General features: G+C 37.3%; 2 protein-coding genes across 4 annotated transcripts; both read right to left on the bottom strand.

Moving 5' to 3' along the window:
- Nucleotides 1-92: 92 nt before the first annotated feature.
- Nucleotides 93-6,104, bottom strand: LOC125209470 (wings apart-like protein 2). Its single transcript, XM_048109073.1, has 12 exons — nt 5,082-6,104; nt 3,992-4,091; nt 3,534-3,879; nt 3,012-3,124; nt 2,306-2,434; nt 2,116-2,209; nt 1,460-2,007; nt 1,070-1,269; nt 811-961; nt 630-727; nt 467-548; nt 93-370 (listed from the first exon to the last, which is right to left on the bottom strand). The coding sequence occupies exons 1-12, from the start codon at nt 5,915-5,917 to the stop codon at nt 287-289; spliced, it is 2,781 nt and encodes a 926-aa protein (XP_047965030.1). The 5' UTR covers nt 5,918-6,104; the 3' UTR covers nt 93-286.
- A 2,638-nt stretch (nt 6,105-8,742) lies between these two features.
- Nucleotides 8,743-13,809, bottom strand: LOC125209499 (bifunctional bis(5'-adenosyl)-triphosphatase/adenylylsulfatase FHIT-like). Of its 3 annotated transcripts, none has more exons than XM_048109106.1 (5): nt 13,567-13,809; nt 10,400-10,510; nt 9,443-9,589; nt 9,149-9,247; nt 8,743-9,073 (listed from the first exon to the last, which is right to left on the bottom strand). In XM_048109106.1, exons 1-5 carry the CDS (start codon nt 13,708-13,710, stop codon nt 8,957-8,959), a joined length of 618 nt encoding a protein of 205 aa, XP_047965063.1. In that variant the 5' UTR covers nt 13,711-13,809; the 3' UTR covers nt 8,743-8,956. The 3 variants fall into 3 exon arrangements, with proteins under 3 accessions (XP_047965063.1, XP_047965069.1, XP_047965057.1); XM_048109112.1 differs by lacking the exon at nt 13,567-13,809 and adding an exon at nt 10,630-10,837; XM_048109100.1 differs by lacking the exons at nt 8,743-9,073; nt 9,149-9,247; nt 9,443-9,589; nt 10,400-10,510 and adding exons at nt 11,741-12,068; nt 12,142-12,240; nt 12,428-12,574; nt 13,337-13,447 and having other exon boundaries at nt 13,567-13,797.
- Nucleotides 13,810-14,669: the final 860 nt, after the last annotated feature.

Here is a 14,669-nt window from a genome sequence, read left to right as displayed (position 1 = left end):
ACAGGAGAAACTATACAGCAATGAAATGCAATTTGGAGTGTGGTGGGAAAAAAATTAAGATACAAGAATCTCAAATAAAAAATAAATAGATAGGCATAAAAGAAGCTACTACTATCAAGAAAAATGGACAGAATACTGTAATTGGTCGTATACAATAGTATCATCCTCACAATATCTCTAAGATTTATAATGAATCAAATAAACCAAAGAAGAAACTACTACAAACTAAACAAGAGAAGCACAGTGTAGAGAGAGAAAGAGAGGTTGTGTCTGTACATAACACCTCTCATGGAATCCTACACGATTCAATGACTTCAAGAACTGCAATGTATGTCTCAGGTGAGATCATGTTCATCGCCCTATGAAATTCCTACATAAGAAATGAGGCAGAATATATATACATAAGAAACTAGGATTTATATGTATTTCAAATATCGATTTTGGTTATCGGATGTAAAACACATACCACGAATCTCTCCAGCACGGGAACAACAGCGGACAACTTCTGGTTGGGAAGACACTCAGCAATGGCGCGACGTATGCTCTTACTGAAGCCACGTAAAGAAAGCAATTTTACGAGAGAGCGTAGGTTATATAAATTACGTAACAATGTATGGCACCACACTGACCTTTCTGTGGAGAGGAACGCTAGAAGAAGAGCTGAATAAGCTTCCACAGCCCTTTTCTCGGCTTCTTTTACTTCCTGTAACACGGATTCTTCATCCTCCTGTAGAACGAGATTTCAAGTTTTATAGTACTACACGATGTGTTGATTTCAATTCCCAGAAATAACATGAGACAGTTCCTCACCAATGATAACCATTCATCCTCTCCAGCAGCCTGACCAGCTCCATGATTAGCCACGAAGATTGAGCACAGAAGAGAGATCACATCCCTTTCATCCTCCGTTTCTGAACCACTGATGCTGGGTAATGGAACAGTAACTGATGCCAGCCGAGATCTACAATGAAACAGAAAGAAATGAAGAGATGGGTAACCAATCAGCTTTTTGACCATGTCTGGCAAAAAACTCTCGAAAGTCAAAACGTGCCAACAAATGAAAATTGACCTGTTCTGTCCGTCCTTCTCTACCATATTCACAAGCAAGCACAGAATATTAACAAGAAGGTTGTACTCTTGATCAGTGAGAAGTGTGTTGCTAAATGATGGAAAATGGCCAGCAATCAGAGAAGATAAGATTTCCAATCCTCCAAGTTTTGCAATATGCTGGCAGCCCTTAGGGTTGTCATTGGACAAGTTAACAAGAACCTGAAAATCAATGAAAACTAATTTTCAATCTATTTTGAAGGTGGATGACACAAAAAGCATACAAATCAGTATTAGAAGATCTCAAAGTGAGTCTATGACGTTGGGGGAAGGGCTCCATAACAGTCTTTATGGCTAAAAGTATTTATCTATAATGTAATATAGGATCAAGAAATATTTTTTTCAAAAGTACCTTAACAGCAGTATCTAGAAGATCAATCAAATCTTCCTCTTCCTCACTAGCAAAAGAACATGACGCATCCTCTGGATTATAAATTTCCATGTTACTCGACTCTTGTTGGCTGCACATCAAGCCAGAGGGATGGATTTCTTCATTTTCCCTTGCGCTTCCCCTGTTATCTTGAGCCAGAGATTTCCTCATTCTTCCAGTCCCTGATAGCAACTCCCAGTTTGTTGCCTCATCACCCCCATCAAATGCAAAAGGGTCCTGGTCGTTGGACTGTTCTAGTAGTCTATCTGAATTACCATATGATCCACTACATGACACTGCTGAAGAAGACTCAACCCTCATTTTTAGCAATAGCGGATCCACAGACGCCTGGCTAGATTCTTGACTAGTCCTTGATCCTGACTGCCATTGATTGCATGGAGGAGATGCACTTGAGCTTTTCTGAGAACCAGCCATGTTACAGCACCCTCCAGAGTTAATGTCCTCCTCAGAGGTACCGCCCATCTTTTCATCATTTAACGTTCTTGAAGATCTTCGCTGTATGGTGACACCTAGACAATAACTCCACAGACTGTTAGGCAACAGAACAAGAAACAAAACAACCAAAACAACAAAGGATGTGATTCTGTTTAAATTCCACATATAAACAATGGTGATACCTGAGAGAATCTTAATGATGCTCAGAATGAGCTCTGTGAAGAAATGTGGAGCTCGTTGACCATCGGATTTTCCTTTCATTCCAAGCAAATGGCACTGCATTTCAGTATCACATTGATAGGGAACTCAGAAAGAAATGCTTGTTTTTGGAGACAAATATAAGAACTAGGTATGCATACAAACATCACATACCTGGTTATCCTTGCTACGGATTGTAGTGTTTTCCATTATTTTTAGACATTTCAAGAGCACTACTAGACTATCCGGCCCCAACTTATCTTTCGAATCTAGAGCAAAAATTGGACTCTTCTCCAACCATTCCTGCATAAAAGAATGAGATTTAGAAAACATAACATTAGAAAAGCAAAAGGAGAGAAACAATGTGTAGACATGATGAGTACGAACTCATCTACAGAATTTTGAGAGCATTCTGTCAAAAAATCTCAGACCACGCATTATAGGCAAAATATGAAGAATGGTGATTAGGGGCAACGGAAATGTTGAAAGGCTGATGAGATCCTACATTATCAAAAAAGTTTCACAAAGCCTCAATTATTTCATAAATTACAGACTTATTGGGATCATTTACAAGAAAGATAATAGAAGTACATTTAATCAGCTCCTACCAAGAAAGAGAAATTCCAAAGCTACATCCATTATATGAGACAAGATATCAAAACCTTCTGCATAACAGATTGTAATTACAAGAAAAAGAACCTTGGGGAGCCAGTCTAACAAAAAATAAGTTACTAATCAACTATATCATCAAGTCATTCCTAATCAGGTCACAGCAGACATAAATCTTATCTATTTGTTCGTATGTGTTGCACCTTCAGCAAAGAAATGTATAACAATATAACATATAGGTATCAAATAGACCAACATTCAGGGTCCGTACCTCCATTGTGGAATGACAATTCCTCGCCACTTCAAACACTTCATCAAGTCCTCCAAGCTCTCTTAATTTGTCCTTGAAGTTACCCCCCATTTTCCTTACAGTGCCAGAGGTGTCTGGTGATGATTCAGAGCAGAGGAAAAAGAAAAGTGAAGTAAAATGAGAATACATCAATATATATATAACTCACGTGAACACTACCATAAATAGATTATGCCCCCTGAGAATCTGAGATTTAATAAATGAATGTGAAACTGTCTGTTACACAACGTCTTATATCTCCATGAAGACATTTGAAGTTTTTAATCATAACAGCAAAAGCTCTTTGTGAAAACATGTGCAATCAATTGCCCCCAAAGAAATAATTAAGAGCTTCAAACTAACAGACAAGGAAATAGAGTTACTTTCCTAATCAGATCTAATTTTTATTTTTATTTTAAAAAGAGAGAGAGAGAGAGAGAGGGAAAGTTCGAAAAGTAATAAAGTTAGGAAGCAACAGAAACAAATTGTATCAGGACTTCTAACCTTGAATAGAGATGGTCGATAAGGAAGCTTTCTCCATTGTAAGCAAACTAATCCATTTAGGAGTCAACTTGGGTTCTTCCATCCTATGATCAGCAGCATCTTTTGGCTTCATTTCCTTGAGACTGACAAGGATATCCTGAACCTTTAGCATGATATCAGTAGAGCTGGAATCAGTTCCCTTGGCTGAGTCTTGTATAAGACCAGATTTCCTGCAGAGCCCTAAAAGCCTGCTACCAATGGTTGGAACTTTCTTTTTGGTGGCTCCACCTCCACTTTCTTGTGGTTTTAACAACTTTATCAGAAAGCATATGCAACTTGGTGACTCCAGAAGATGGTCACCTTGACCCTGGAAGAAATTAAATCAAGAACATACACAAACATTAAGCTCTTTATACATTCAAATCAAAATGAAAAGTCATCAAATCGTTCAGTCGTTTATATGGCATTCAATCACTCACATCAGTTGTCAGTAGACAAAGTAAAGCAGCAGCAGCGAGGTTGCTTGGAGGGTCATCAAAATTGAGTCCCGAAACAGCATCAACAATTTCTTTGGTTGACCTACAAAAGATATCAGCAGATACTGGAAATGAGGTGAGATAAAACCAAATGCAACTTCAGTGAGTAGTACATCAGAAACCTCATTCACTAGTAAATCTAATTCACTAAGGTAAAAATCTACAAATATAACACGTGTTACTGGCATCATTGATTGTCAAAAAAGTTCACTCTCTTAAACGAACAAAGATTAAAGGAGCGTGCCTTTTCCCTTTCAAGTTTTCAGAAACAAAGGGTAACAAACTTCCACTGCAAGCAGTGGCATAAGAAGTGAAACAACAGAAATTATACTAGAACAGTAGCTAACTTGAGAACTATCACAGAAGCAGAATGAAATTTAATCTGCAGAATACGTTCGGTCTCAGACTCTCAGTGGTCTATATTTGATCAATATCGAGAAGCAGAAAGACACTAATTAATACTCCCTTTGTCCCACAATAGACCATTATGGTAAAAGTGACATTGGACTCTTATTGTGGGATGGACGGAAATGGCAAAATAAGACTCTTATTGTGAGACGGAGGGAGTACTACTATATAGAATGTGTTCAGCCCCATTGATCTATTTCAACCAAAATCTTCCACATTGTCGTAAAACAATAGTACCCATTCCAATAACACCGAGTCCATGACAAACAGACAACCAGCCACCACATACATCCTTCATGAGTTACGAAAAATACCCAAGCCTAATAGGTATTGAGGACACAGCTCAGAGTCAATAGATGCAGAGAAGTTTAACTAGCCAAAACATAATAAAGAAAATCTACATATAGCATTACGAGTCTTAGACAGTGAATATCTAGATATCGTTCAAGTTGATTATACAATAATCAGATGCTACTGATTGTCAACTAAAGTTCAATAAACAGCATACTCCATCGACATTTTAGCTCATTTATTATATTACCCTATAAAGGCATACATGACAACACGAGATAAGACACCACACATAATCTTATTATGCCTGTCCAAAACTACAAGTGATTCATACCCATGAACCCTTAGAATTCGCCGCTGTTGAGCTGTTCCACACGCCGACAACAAGGATAAAAGACTCCCCCGCCAAACCTTCACACTCTGCCCCTTCTTTAACCCATCCAATGCGTACTCCACCTCCTCCAGGAGCTCGTCCGTTTCCCCAGACTCCTGAGTTTCCATCAATGTAGAGGTAACAAATAAATCGCCTAATCCCACCTCCTCCACTTCCAACTTCTTCTTACTCTTCTTATTTTTCTTCTTCTTCTTCTTCTTCAACGCCCCATTCTCTTCCTTATGATTTCGAGAAACCACTCTACTACTACCCAAGCCCACTCTACTCCCCATAATCTCCAATTCATGCAGCCCCAACGACGAATTCAAACCATGTGCATCATTCCACTTAGGTTTCCAAGAACCCCCATTTTCAGAAAACCCAGAAACGCCATTTTCCACACTCCCCCTCCGCGGCAAACCCTCAAACTCCCTCACCTCCTGCGAAGAATCATTATCGAGACAATCACGGTCGATTTTCTTGACCAATTCCGGCTCCTCCGACTCCCCATCGGAAATCTCCACCACCGCATAATCCTCCGATTCCCGAGAAGAAATCAAAACGCAGGGCTCCGAATCGCTCACCTTCGCTCTCTTCCGCTTCCACAAATCGGCAGGGGGCGAAATCGGCAATTCCTGCGGAGAATCGAGGCTGTAGGGATCGGACAAGTGGCAGTGGGCGGAATCCTGGGACGAATAAGTGAAATTGAAAACGTCTTGGGAAGGGGGCTCCGAAACGACGTCGGAGTAGCTCCGCGTCAGCCCTCTGCTGCGCCGGCCGTATGTTCTCACTATCATAATACTACTTACTATGGATTTATTTTTCAATTCAAACGGAATTCAGCCGTTTCCGCTTACGAATCGGAAAATGGTTGGGAGCGAGGGGCAAAACGGGAAACGGATTAACGGAGTGAGGCTGTGCAATCCTCCGCTGCGACGATGAATTCGAAATTGGGAAGATTTCAAGGATGGGAAACGGATTATTCGGATTTAAATTTGAAAGGGTAAATACTTTTATTGGATTTATTTACTACAGTATTTATTTCTGTTTTTGTCACTTCGATGTTGCCCATTTTGCCAGTTTCAATCTTTCAGCTCAATGGCATAATTGGCCTTTTACTTTTTAACCGCCACTTAATACAGTTGAATACTTGGATGTACTTTAAATTTTTTATAATATAGTAGTAGTATATTTTTTCATTCAACATCCTGGGTATTTATTTGCAGAGATAATGGAAACGTTTCGTGATTTGATATTTTAATTTTGTACAACTTCTTCTCTATATTTACGCTCTGTATAGGCTGTAATTTTAATATCCCTCTCTTATTTCATTTTGTAGTTTTGATATTAGAAAAATAGGGAACATCTTTTTTGGTCTACAAACTTTGCCAAAGTATCATTTTAGGTCCATGAACTTTGAAAATATCATTTGAGGTCCATCAACTATGGGTTAATATCATTTGAAGTACTTTTTTACTATTTTCAAGTTTTTCTGGACGAAAATACCCTCAATACCTTAAAGGGTATATATTCTTAATAAACTTATCATATACCCATATTTTTTATAAATATCTTTACAATATATTTTTGACGAATTTTCTAAATATAATTTGACCTTCAATATTATCACTTACAAGTAAAATTGCTTCTTCAATTTTTAATATTAAAGAATTTTAAAATTGAATAAAGAACTTTCTTAATAATAAAAAATTAAATAAGGATATTTTCTTGCATGTCACAAAATTAAGTGATAATATTGAAGGTTGAATAAAGAACTTTCTTTAATAATAAAAAATTGAATAAGGATATTTTCTTGCATGTCACAAAATTAAGTGATAATATTGAAAGTTGAATAAAGAACTTTTCTTTAATAATAAAAAATTAATAAGGATATTTTTGCATGTCACAAAATTAAGTGATAATATTGAAAGTTGAATAAAGAATTTTTCTTTAATAATAAAAAATTGAATAAGGATATTTTCTTGCATGTCACAAAATTAAGTGATAATATTGAAGGTTGAATAAAAAACTTTTCTTTAATAATAAAAAATTGAATAAGGATATTTTCTTGCATGTCACAAAATTAAGTGATAATATTGAAGGTCAAATTATATTTAGAAAATTCATCAAAAATATATAGTAAAGATATTTATAAAAAAATATGAGTATATGATAAGTTTATTAAAAATATATACCCTTAAAGATATTGAGGGTATTTTCGTCCAAAAAAACTTGAAAATAGTAAAAAAGTACTTCAAATGATATTAACCCATAATTGATGGACCTCAAATGATATTTTTATAGTTCACGAACCTAAAATAATACTTTGGCAAAGTTTGTGTACCAAAAAAGATGTTCCCTCTTTTTTTAAATTTTCATTTTCATTTTACTTTCGGTACTTCATTTTATCATGGATAGAAGGCACAACAAATGAAGAAGTTGATGAATTCCAAAAGAGAAGGTCAAGAGCATATTGGGAAAGAAAAAAGGTACTACCTCTCATGAGTGGTAAAAAAAATTCCAGATCTTCGGATGCAACTTATTTTTCACGAAGTACCGCAAATATGCATCGTATACTGTTTAGGTTTGGAGACCATTTTTGCAACTCACTCTATTATCAAAATCCGTCATTTTTAAATGAGCAAAAGACGATGTTTTGAAATGAGACCAAATTTCATGATTAAAATTATTGTTAACCCTCTTGCATTGTGTCTCGACTTCTAACTTCGAACCCAAAACTTTACAATCCTCGGATTGTTCGATTTTTCGCATTTATTTTGATGAACGTCTTGCTATATTTTATTCTTTTTGGACATTCTTGTAAGAAATTTATGAACTACAAAATGAGTTTAATACTCCCCCGTCCCAAGTTACTTGAGTTCTTCTTTCTCTTACTTTATTCTCTTTTCTACTTTATTTAACTCACTAAACACAACTTTCTTAAATCTCATACCGAAAGAAACGCCTCAAGTAACATGGGACGGAAGGAGTAGTATAAAAGAAGCCATTTATGGTGAAAGATTTATATTTATAGTAGTACTACTTGCTAATTGTCTAACCCATTGGAATTAATTAAAATAAAATAATTGTAATAAATGAGTATTCATCGTAGTTAGGTAAGCATTTATAATAAACAGTAAAAGAACAAAATCAATGATGTAATAATTGTACTTACTTGTCCAAGGAGGAAGGAACAAAATCTACTCTTGATTCATTGATGTACAATGTAAAAGAGAATATCAAATCTTAGTCATATTGTAAAGAAAGAAATTACTTGAATTTTGTTGGATAGCTTATACGCATTAAATGTCCTCACCCCAATAAAAAAAAGTTCTGTTTACAAATAGCCAAAATCTTTAAAATGATACTCATGAAATAATAGTATTCACAGGTAAAAATAAGGAATATGCAATTTTTAAGAGAGACACGTGTATATGAATGATGCTAGAATATGCAATTTTTAAGAGAGACATGTATAGAATGATGCTTTTCTCTATACTTAAAAGAGGATCAATAGTAGTCCCGTTTACCCTTGTGACTCGAACCCAGATGTATTGGATGAAGAGGAACCGTCTTACCGTCTAAGTTGTGCATTTTTTCAAAGCTAAACAAGACTAAAACATATCAAATTAATTTCCCTAAAAAATCACCAGCTGACAATAACAAGTCGTTTACAAGGCAATAGCGCACCTGTTTGGATTGCTTAAATCTTAGGTTTATTAATAAAAAGTCGATATGAAAATGTTCGACACAAGGTTAGGTCAGCCAAACCGGCTACAGAACAATACAGGCAGGTAATGATGGTTTCCTCACCTGAAGAGGATATCAAGTGGTTCCTATATGAATAGTTTTCGGTATTGATCCGCCTCTTCAGCCATCTCTTCCATGCTTCTGTCCTTCCTTTCCTTGTCGGGATCAAACTTCTCTTTCAGCGCCTTCTCCTTCGCATCAATCTGTTAAAGGGAGGGGCATTAGTGGTGGGAGGAAAATTCATGATTGGGTGAAGGTAAGAGAGCTATTTGTCTTACAGCATCATAGATCTCGCCGTTCTTCTCAAAATCACCAACTTTCCGTGGAATTATGTGGATGTGGACGTGAGGAACGGTCTGTCCAGCCTGAGGCCCGTCCTAAGGGTAAATACGAAAAATCCAGATATCACTGTCAGAATATTTAGATCTTCCTCAAAGTTAGATTACAAGAGGAGTTTTATTCAACAGCTAAAGTGGAAACCTTCTCGACTAAGAAAAAGGATCACTAAGCATTTTAGGGAGGAGAACGATTATTGATTCCTTCTCAGTGTTCTCACTCATAATTGGTCTTACTTGGATATTGACTGTCAGTGAAGATGCCTTATGGTAGGACTCAATCTGGCGCCCAATCTTCTGTGCCGTGAGCCATAGGTCACTCGTCTCATCAGCAGTTAGATCAACGAAGCGCTTGACATCACGTCTTGGGCAGACAAGAACGTGTATGTTGCGTCAAGCCAACAGATTAAGATAAATATGAATATGGCAAAGCACTACTTGCTTCACTAATACATACATATATATAGTCTTCTGTTGCTCATCTCGATTAACCATGTATACACTTTCAAGGGCATAAAATTCATGATAACAAAGGCATACATTCTCAAGAAGTCAAGAAGCCAAGAAAACCTACCAAAATTTAGCAGTGAAGAAGTTAGAACTGATACGTGATATGTTTGTGCCGTTTCTTCTAATGAATTTTAATCACTGAGGTTAACATGCAAAACGCGATCACCAAAAAAATTGAGGTGAAGACGCCCTATAAATACACATATGGTTTAAAAGGATATGACCTGCAAACAGAAATTAAAACAAAATACAGTGAACAAGACAGAAATGCAGAAGATCTAAAGCTGCTACAAAAATGGAGAAAAAAAAAGCAATATTTTACGAAAAATAGAAAACATTCACATCTCTTCCAGTTTTCTCTGTTCAGCTATACTCATCAAAGTTCAAACACTGGTGAGAAACATATTAGTTGGCATCAACATTCAACAATTGCAGATACACCGTTCAGCTCAGCATAAGGCATAAGCAAATGAAATTCAAATCAGTGATCAGAAATTTGAGCTCCAAATCAGAACGTAACATCATAATCCAGAAACAACAGCGCGGCAATTCATCAAACACATAAGAGACAAGAGATATACAAAGATATACCCTAAGCACATTTGTTTTTTACTTACAATTTTTTTTCCCGCAGAAATGTTTGATCACATAGCAAAAACATCCGAAATTGGATTGGAAATGCATACCGGGAACAAGAGGGCGCAAATTGACCATCGCGTACGAGAATTGAGTAGAGTAGAACACTCCTCTGGGGTCGATTTTGTATGGACCAAATGTGAAACTCTCAGTTTCCATCTGCGATCTCTCAGTTGAAAAACAAATCAGTGAAAATACAGTATTGAGCACGAAAAACCACGCATCACTACGTAATTAGGGCGTAATTGAATAGAATTGGGCATCGATAGTACTCTTGCCTTGTGATGGCAGAGAGTGAAGGAGGGAAACAGCGGGAGCGGCGGCGAGTATCGGGGGAGGAACTGGCCAAGCGTGGAGGGGCGTAGGTAGAGAAACGCGATCGGAAAACGACGGGAAGTAATGAGAGGCGAAACCTTAAACAACAGCTGCGCAGCTCTCCGTAGAAAATGCTGCCGTGGAGTTCGTTTTATACTCACACTCACACAGTCACACAAGCGTTGACATTATGTCGCGCGCAATAATTTGTACACCTTCTATCATCATTTTTCTGATTTATAGATCATCTACAAAATTTTAACTATAATCATAAGTATTACTATCTCAACTTAAAATTGAAAATTCATACTATAAACTTTGAATGTATTTCTTTTTTTATTAATATATCTCCGTACTTGAAAAAAAATAATACTCCATAAAACTTATTCAAATTCAAAGTGGTTGATCATTTATAAAAGGTCACAGATTCAAAACCATCATGATGCGGCCTTTAAAATTTATGTGTATTTGCCAATTAAAAAAAAAATAGAAGCTGTATGGCCGTCCTCCATAGTGGAGGTAACCAAAACACTACACCTCCACAGCTGTTGGAGCCCATTTTCAAACTGTCACTAGTTTTACTATCGCAATAACTTGTCTCATCCATGGACCATTCATTCGACAATGCTAGAACAAAAAAAATTGACCTGTGTCTCAACTATATTCTGAAATAATCCAGTCACGATCCTCCAAATTCTAGATTCCCCCCCCCCCCCCCCCCGCCACCCTTCCCCATTAGATTTGCGGGATGTTGCCATTTCACGAGGTGGGTTTAAGGTCGCCATGAACTTTGATTTTTGTTTTGTCATAAAATGAACATTTGTGTTGGTACAAACCAAAAAGAAAATGAAATCATTCGTTCTGGAATAAAAGAAGTGGAAGTTGAGATGTGGTTTTCTAGAGACACGTGTCTATGGACATTTGTGTTAGTAAAGCTATATGAGGAGACCGAAACAGAGATGTATCTAATTAATTTCCCTAAAAATCAGCAATCAATTTCTTGTTTTATGGGTCCAGATTTCACTACATTTAGCAACCAAATATTGAGAAAAAACAATAATGTAACTTACTAAATGAAAAGAAAACAGTATACATAGCAAATGATGATTTTAGTCATTAACAAGGCAAGAGCACACCTGTTTATATTGAACCGTACATCTATTAATAAAGAGTCGAAAAATGAAAATGTTCAACACAAGGTTAGGTTAGCCAAACCGGTTACAGAACAGAACAATACGTGCATGTAATGATGGTTTCCTCGCCTGAAGAAGATATCAAGTGGTTCCTATATGAATAGTTTTCTGTATTGATCCGCCTCTTCAGCCATCTCTTCCATGCTTCTGTCCTTCCTTTCCTTGTCGAGATCAAGCTTCTCTTTCAGTTCCTTCTCCTTCGCGTCGATCTGTTCAAGGGAAGGATTAGTGGTGGGAGGAAAATTCATGATTGGTTGAAGGTAAGGTAGCTATTTGTCTTACAGCATCGTAGATCTCATCGTTCTTCTCAAAATCCCCACCTTTCCGTGGAAGTATGTGGATGTGGACATGAGGAACGGTCTGTCCAGCCTGAGGCCCGTCCTAAGGGGAAAGACGAAATAACCAGATATCACTGTCAGAATGTTCCTCAAAGCTATATTATAAGAGGAGTTTTAGTCTACAGCTAAAGGCGGAAACAAACAATCTCATTCTCAACTAAGAAAAGGATCACTGAGTGTGTTAAGGAGGAAATCGATTAAGGTTCCTTCTCACTCATAATTGATCTTACTTGGATCGCGAGTGTCAATGAAGATGCCTTATGGTAGGACTCAAGCTGGCGCCCAATCTTCTGTGCCGTGAGCCATAGATCACTCGTCTCATCACCAGTGAGATCAATGAAGCGCTTAACATCACGTCTTGGGCAGACAAGCACATGTATGTTGTGTCAAGTCAAACATTTACAGGAAATAGAATATGGCAAGGCACTACTTCACTAATCACTATACATAAATAGTATGTTCTTCTCTTTCTCATGATGATTAACCATTGTGTAGAAAGTCAAGCAAAGCAGAGGGCATAAATTTCATGATAACAAAAGCAACCCTTTCAAGGCCAAGAAATATACCAAAATTTAGAAATCAAGAAGCTAGAATGAGTTCAAGGATGTTCGTGTCATTCCTCCTAATGCATCTTAATCACTACGGTTAATATGCAAAACATGATCACCAGAAAATTATACGGTGAAGACTCCCCTATAAATACGTACAGATGAAAGGATATGACCTGCAGCAGAAATAAAAACAAAATACAGTCAATGAGATAGATATGCAGAAGATCAAAGGTGCTACGAAAATGGTGAAGTAAATCAATATTTTTTTCGAAACGATAACGCATTCATGTGTCTTCCAATTTTCTTTGTTTAGCTATACTCATCAAACAATCGTGTGATACAGATGAGTTGGCATCAACAATTTGTAGGTACAACATTCAGCTCAGCATAAGCAAATGAAATTTAAATCGGTAATTAGAAATTTGAGCTCAAAATCGAAACGGCATCATAATCCAGGAACAGCTAGGCAATTCATCAAACACATCAGAGACAATAGATTTCAAAAGATATGCCCTAAACACATTAATTCGTGCAGAAATATCAAATATTCACATAGCAAAAACATCAGAAATTGGATTGGAAACGCATACCGGGAAGAAGTGGGCGCAAATTGACCATAGCATACGAGAGTTGAGTAGAGTAGAAGACTTCTTTGGGGTCGATTTTGTATGGACCAAATGTGAAACTCTCAGATTCCATCTGCGATCTCTCAGTTGAAAAAACAAATCAATGAAAACACACTCATACAGCACGAAAAATCTCGTCTGGCTACGTAATTAGGGCGTAATTTAATAGAATTGGGCATCGATTGTACTTGCCGTGTGAGCGCTGCGAGTGAAGGAGGAAAACGGCGGGAGCGACGGCGAGTGTTGGCGGAGGAACAGGCCGCGGGAGGTGGGGCGTAGGTAGAGAAACGCGGTCGGAAAATGACGGAAAGTAAGGAATGGCGACGCGTTTAACATCAGCGGGGCAGCTCTGCACAGAATTAGCGGCGGCGCGTGGGGTTCACTTTATACTCTCAGAAGTGTTGAAAATGTAATCAAGTCGCGTGCATCAATTTGTGAAATAATAATAATATGCACTTAAATTTAAAATTTGATTAAATTAAATCAAATTTAAACAAATAATGTTATTATTAATTATATTATTTTATAGCAATAAAAAATTTTGATATGAAAAATTTATAACATTGTCTATTATTCGAATAAAAAACTGACTAGATGTTATGAGTGTAATTTTGTCCGTTTTGTTCACATCTTAGATCTAAGATTTTATCACTTTTCATAAAGGAGCTGAAGGAATTTTATTTTTTTTTGGATTTTTGTAAAAAGAAATTTGATTTTCTTACCTATTTTATCACTATATTTATTCATTTTTCTACTTTTTCCAAGTATAGGATAAGAGTATCTCATCGTTTATTTCCGCCGCCCCCGTCCGGGGGGGCTAAGGACGGCGCGGGGCCCCGTTCGGGGAGCCCCCATTTTCCCGGGAGGTCCAATCGGCATCCCCCCTATTGGCAAGTGGGCAGCCGTTTTTCCCGCCGTTTGGGGTCAAAAAAACGGGATGAACATGGGGGGAAAATGCCCAACCCAAGGGAAAAGCCGGCAAAAGGGACCCCTGGGAGAAGGGATTTTTTAGGATCCCCAATATGCGGGGCCGATTTGGCCCGAAACCGTGGGGCCCGGGGAGACGGGGGCCCCTGCCCAGATTTGGGGACCCCGGGTAGGGGCGACGAGGAGGGGGGGGTGTTGAAGCAAGATGGTTTTTTTTTAAAAAAAAAATTTGTTTTTTTTTTGCTTTTTTTAATTTATAAATAAAATTATCGGGATTTTCCCTTTTCTGGGGTTTTAAAATTTTAAATTGTATTTTCGGGTTGTAATTTATTTGTTTTTTTTTAAGTTGAGGCCCCAATACTAGGATT

This window comes from Salvia hispanica, chromosome 1 (assembly GCF_023119035.1).
Source record: "Salvia hispanica cultivar TCC Black 2014 chromosome 1, UniMelb_Shisp_WGS_1.0, whole genome shotgun sequence".
Classification (NCBI taxonomy): Eukaryota; Viridiplantae; Streptophyta; class Magnoliopsida; order Lamiales; family Lamiaceae; genus Salvia; species Salvia hispanica.
The sequence above is the reverse complement of the archived record's forward strand: the minus strand, read 5'-3'. Positions and strand labels throughout refer to the sequence as shown.

Bases quoted from the DNA above. Each gene is read 5' to 3' on its own strand.
- LOC125209470 (XM_048109073.1), bottom strand. From the start codon at position 5,917: ATGATAGTGAGAACATACGGCCGGCGCAGCAGAGGGCTGACGCGGAGC. The intron at 3,125-3,533 runs GTTAGAAGTCCT...AATCATCACCAG, and splicing joins ATCGACCATCTCTATTCAAG to ACACCTCTGGCACTGTAAGG. The intron at 549-629 runs GTCAGTGTGGTG...ACGTGGCTTCAG, and splicing joins GCGTTCCTCTCCACAGAAAG to TAAGAGCATACGTCGCGCCA.
- LOC125209499 (XM_048109106.1), bottom strand. From the start codon at position 13,710: ATGTTAAACGCGTCGCCATTCCTTACTTTCCGTCATTTTCCGACCGCG. The intron at 10,511-13,566 runs GCAAGTACAATC...GAGAGATCGCAG, and splicing joins TCACTCGCAGCGCTCACACG to ATGGAAACTGAGAGTTTCAC. The intron at 9,590-10,399 runs ATGCATTTCCAA...TGACGCAACATA, and splicing joins TGCGCCCTCTTGTTCCCGGT to CACGTTCTTGTCTGCCCAAG.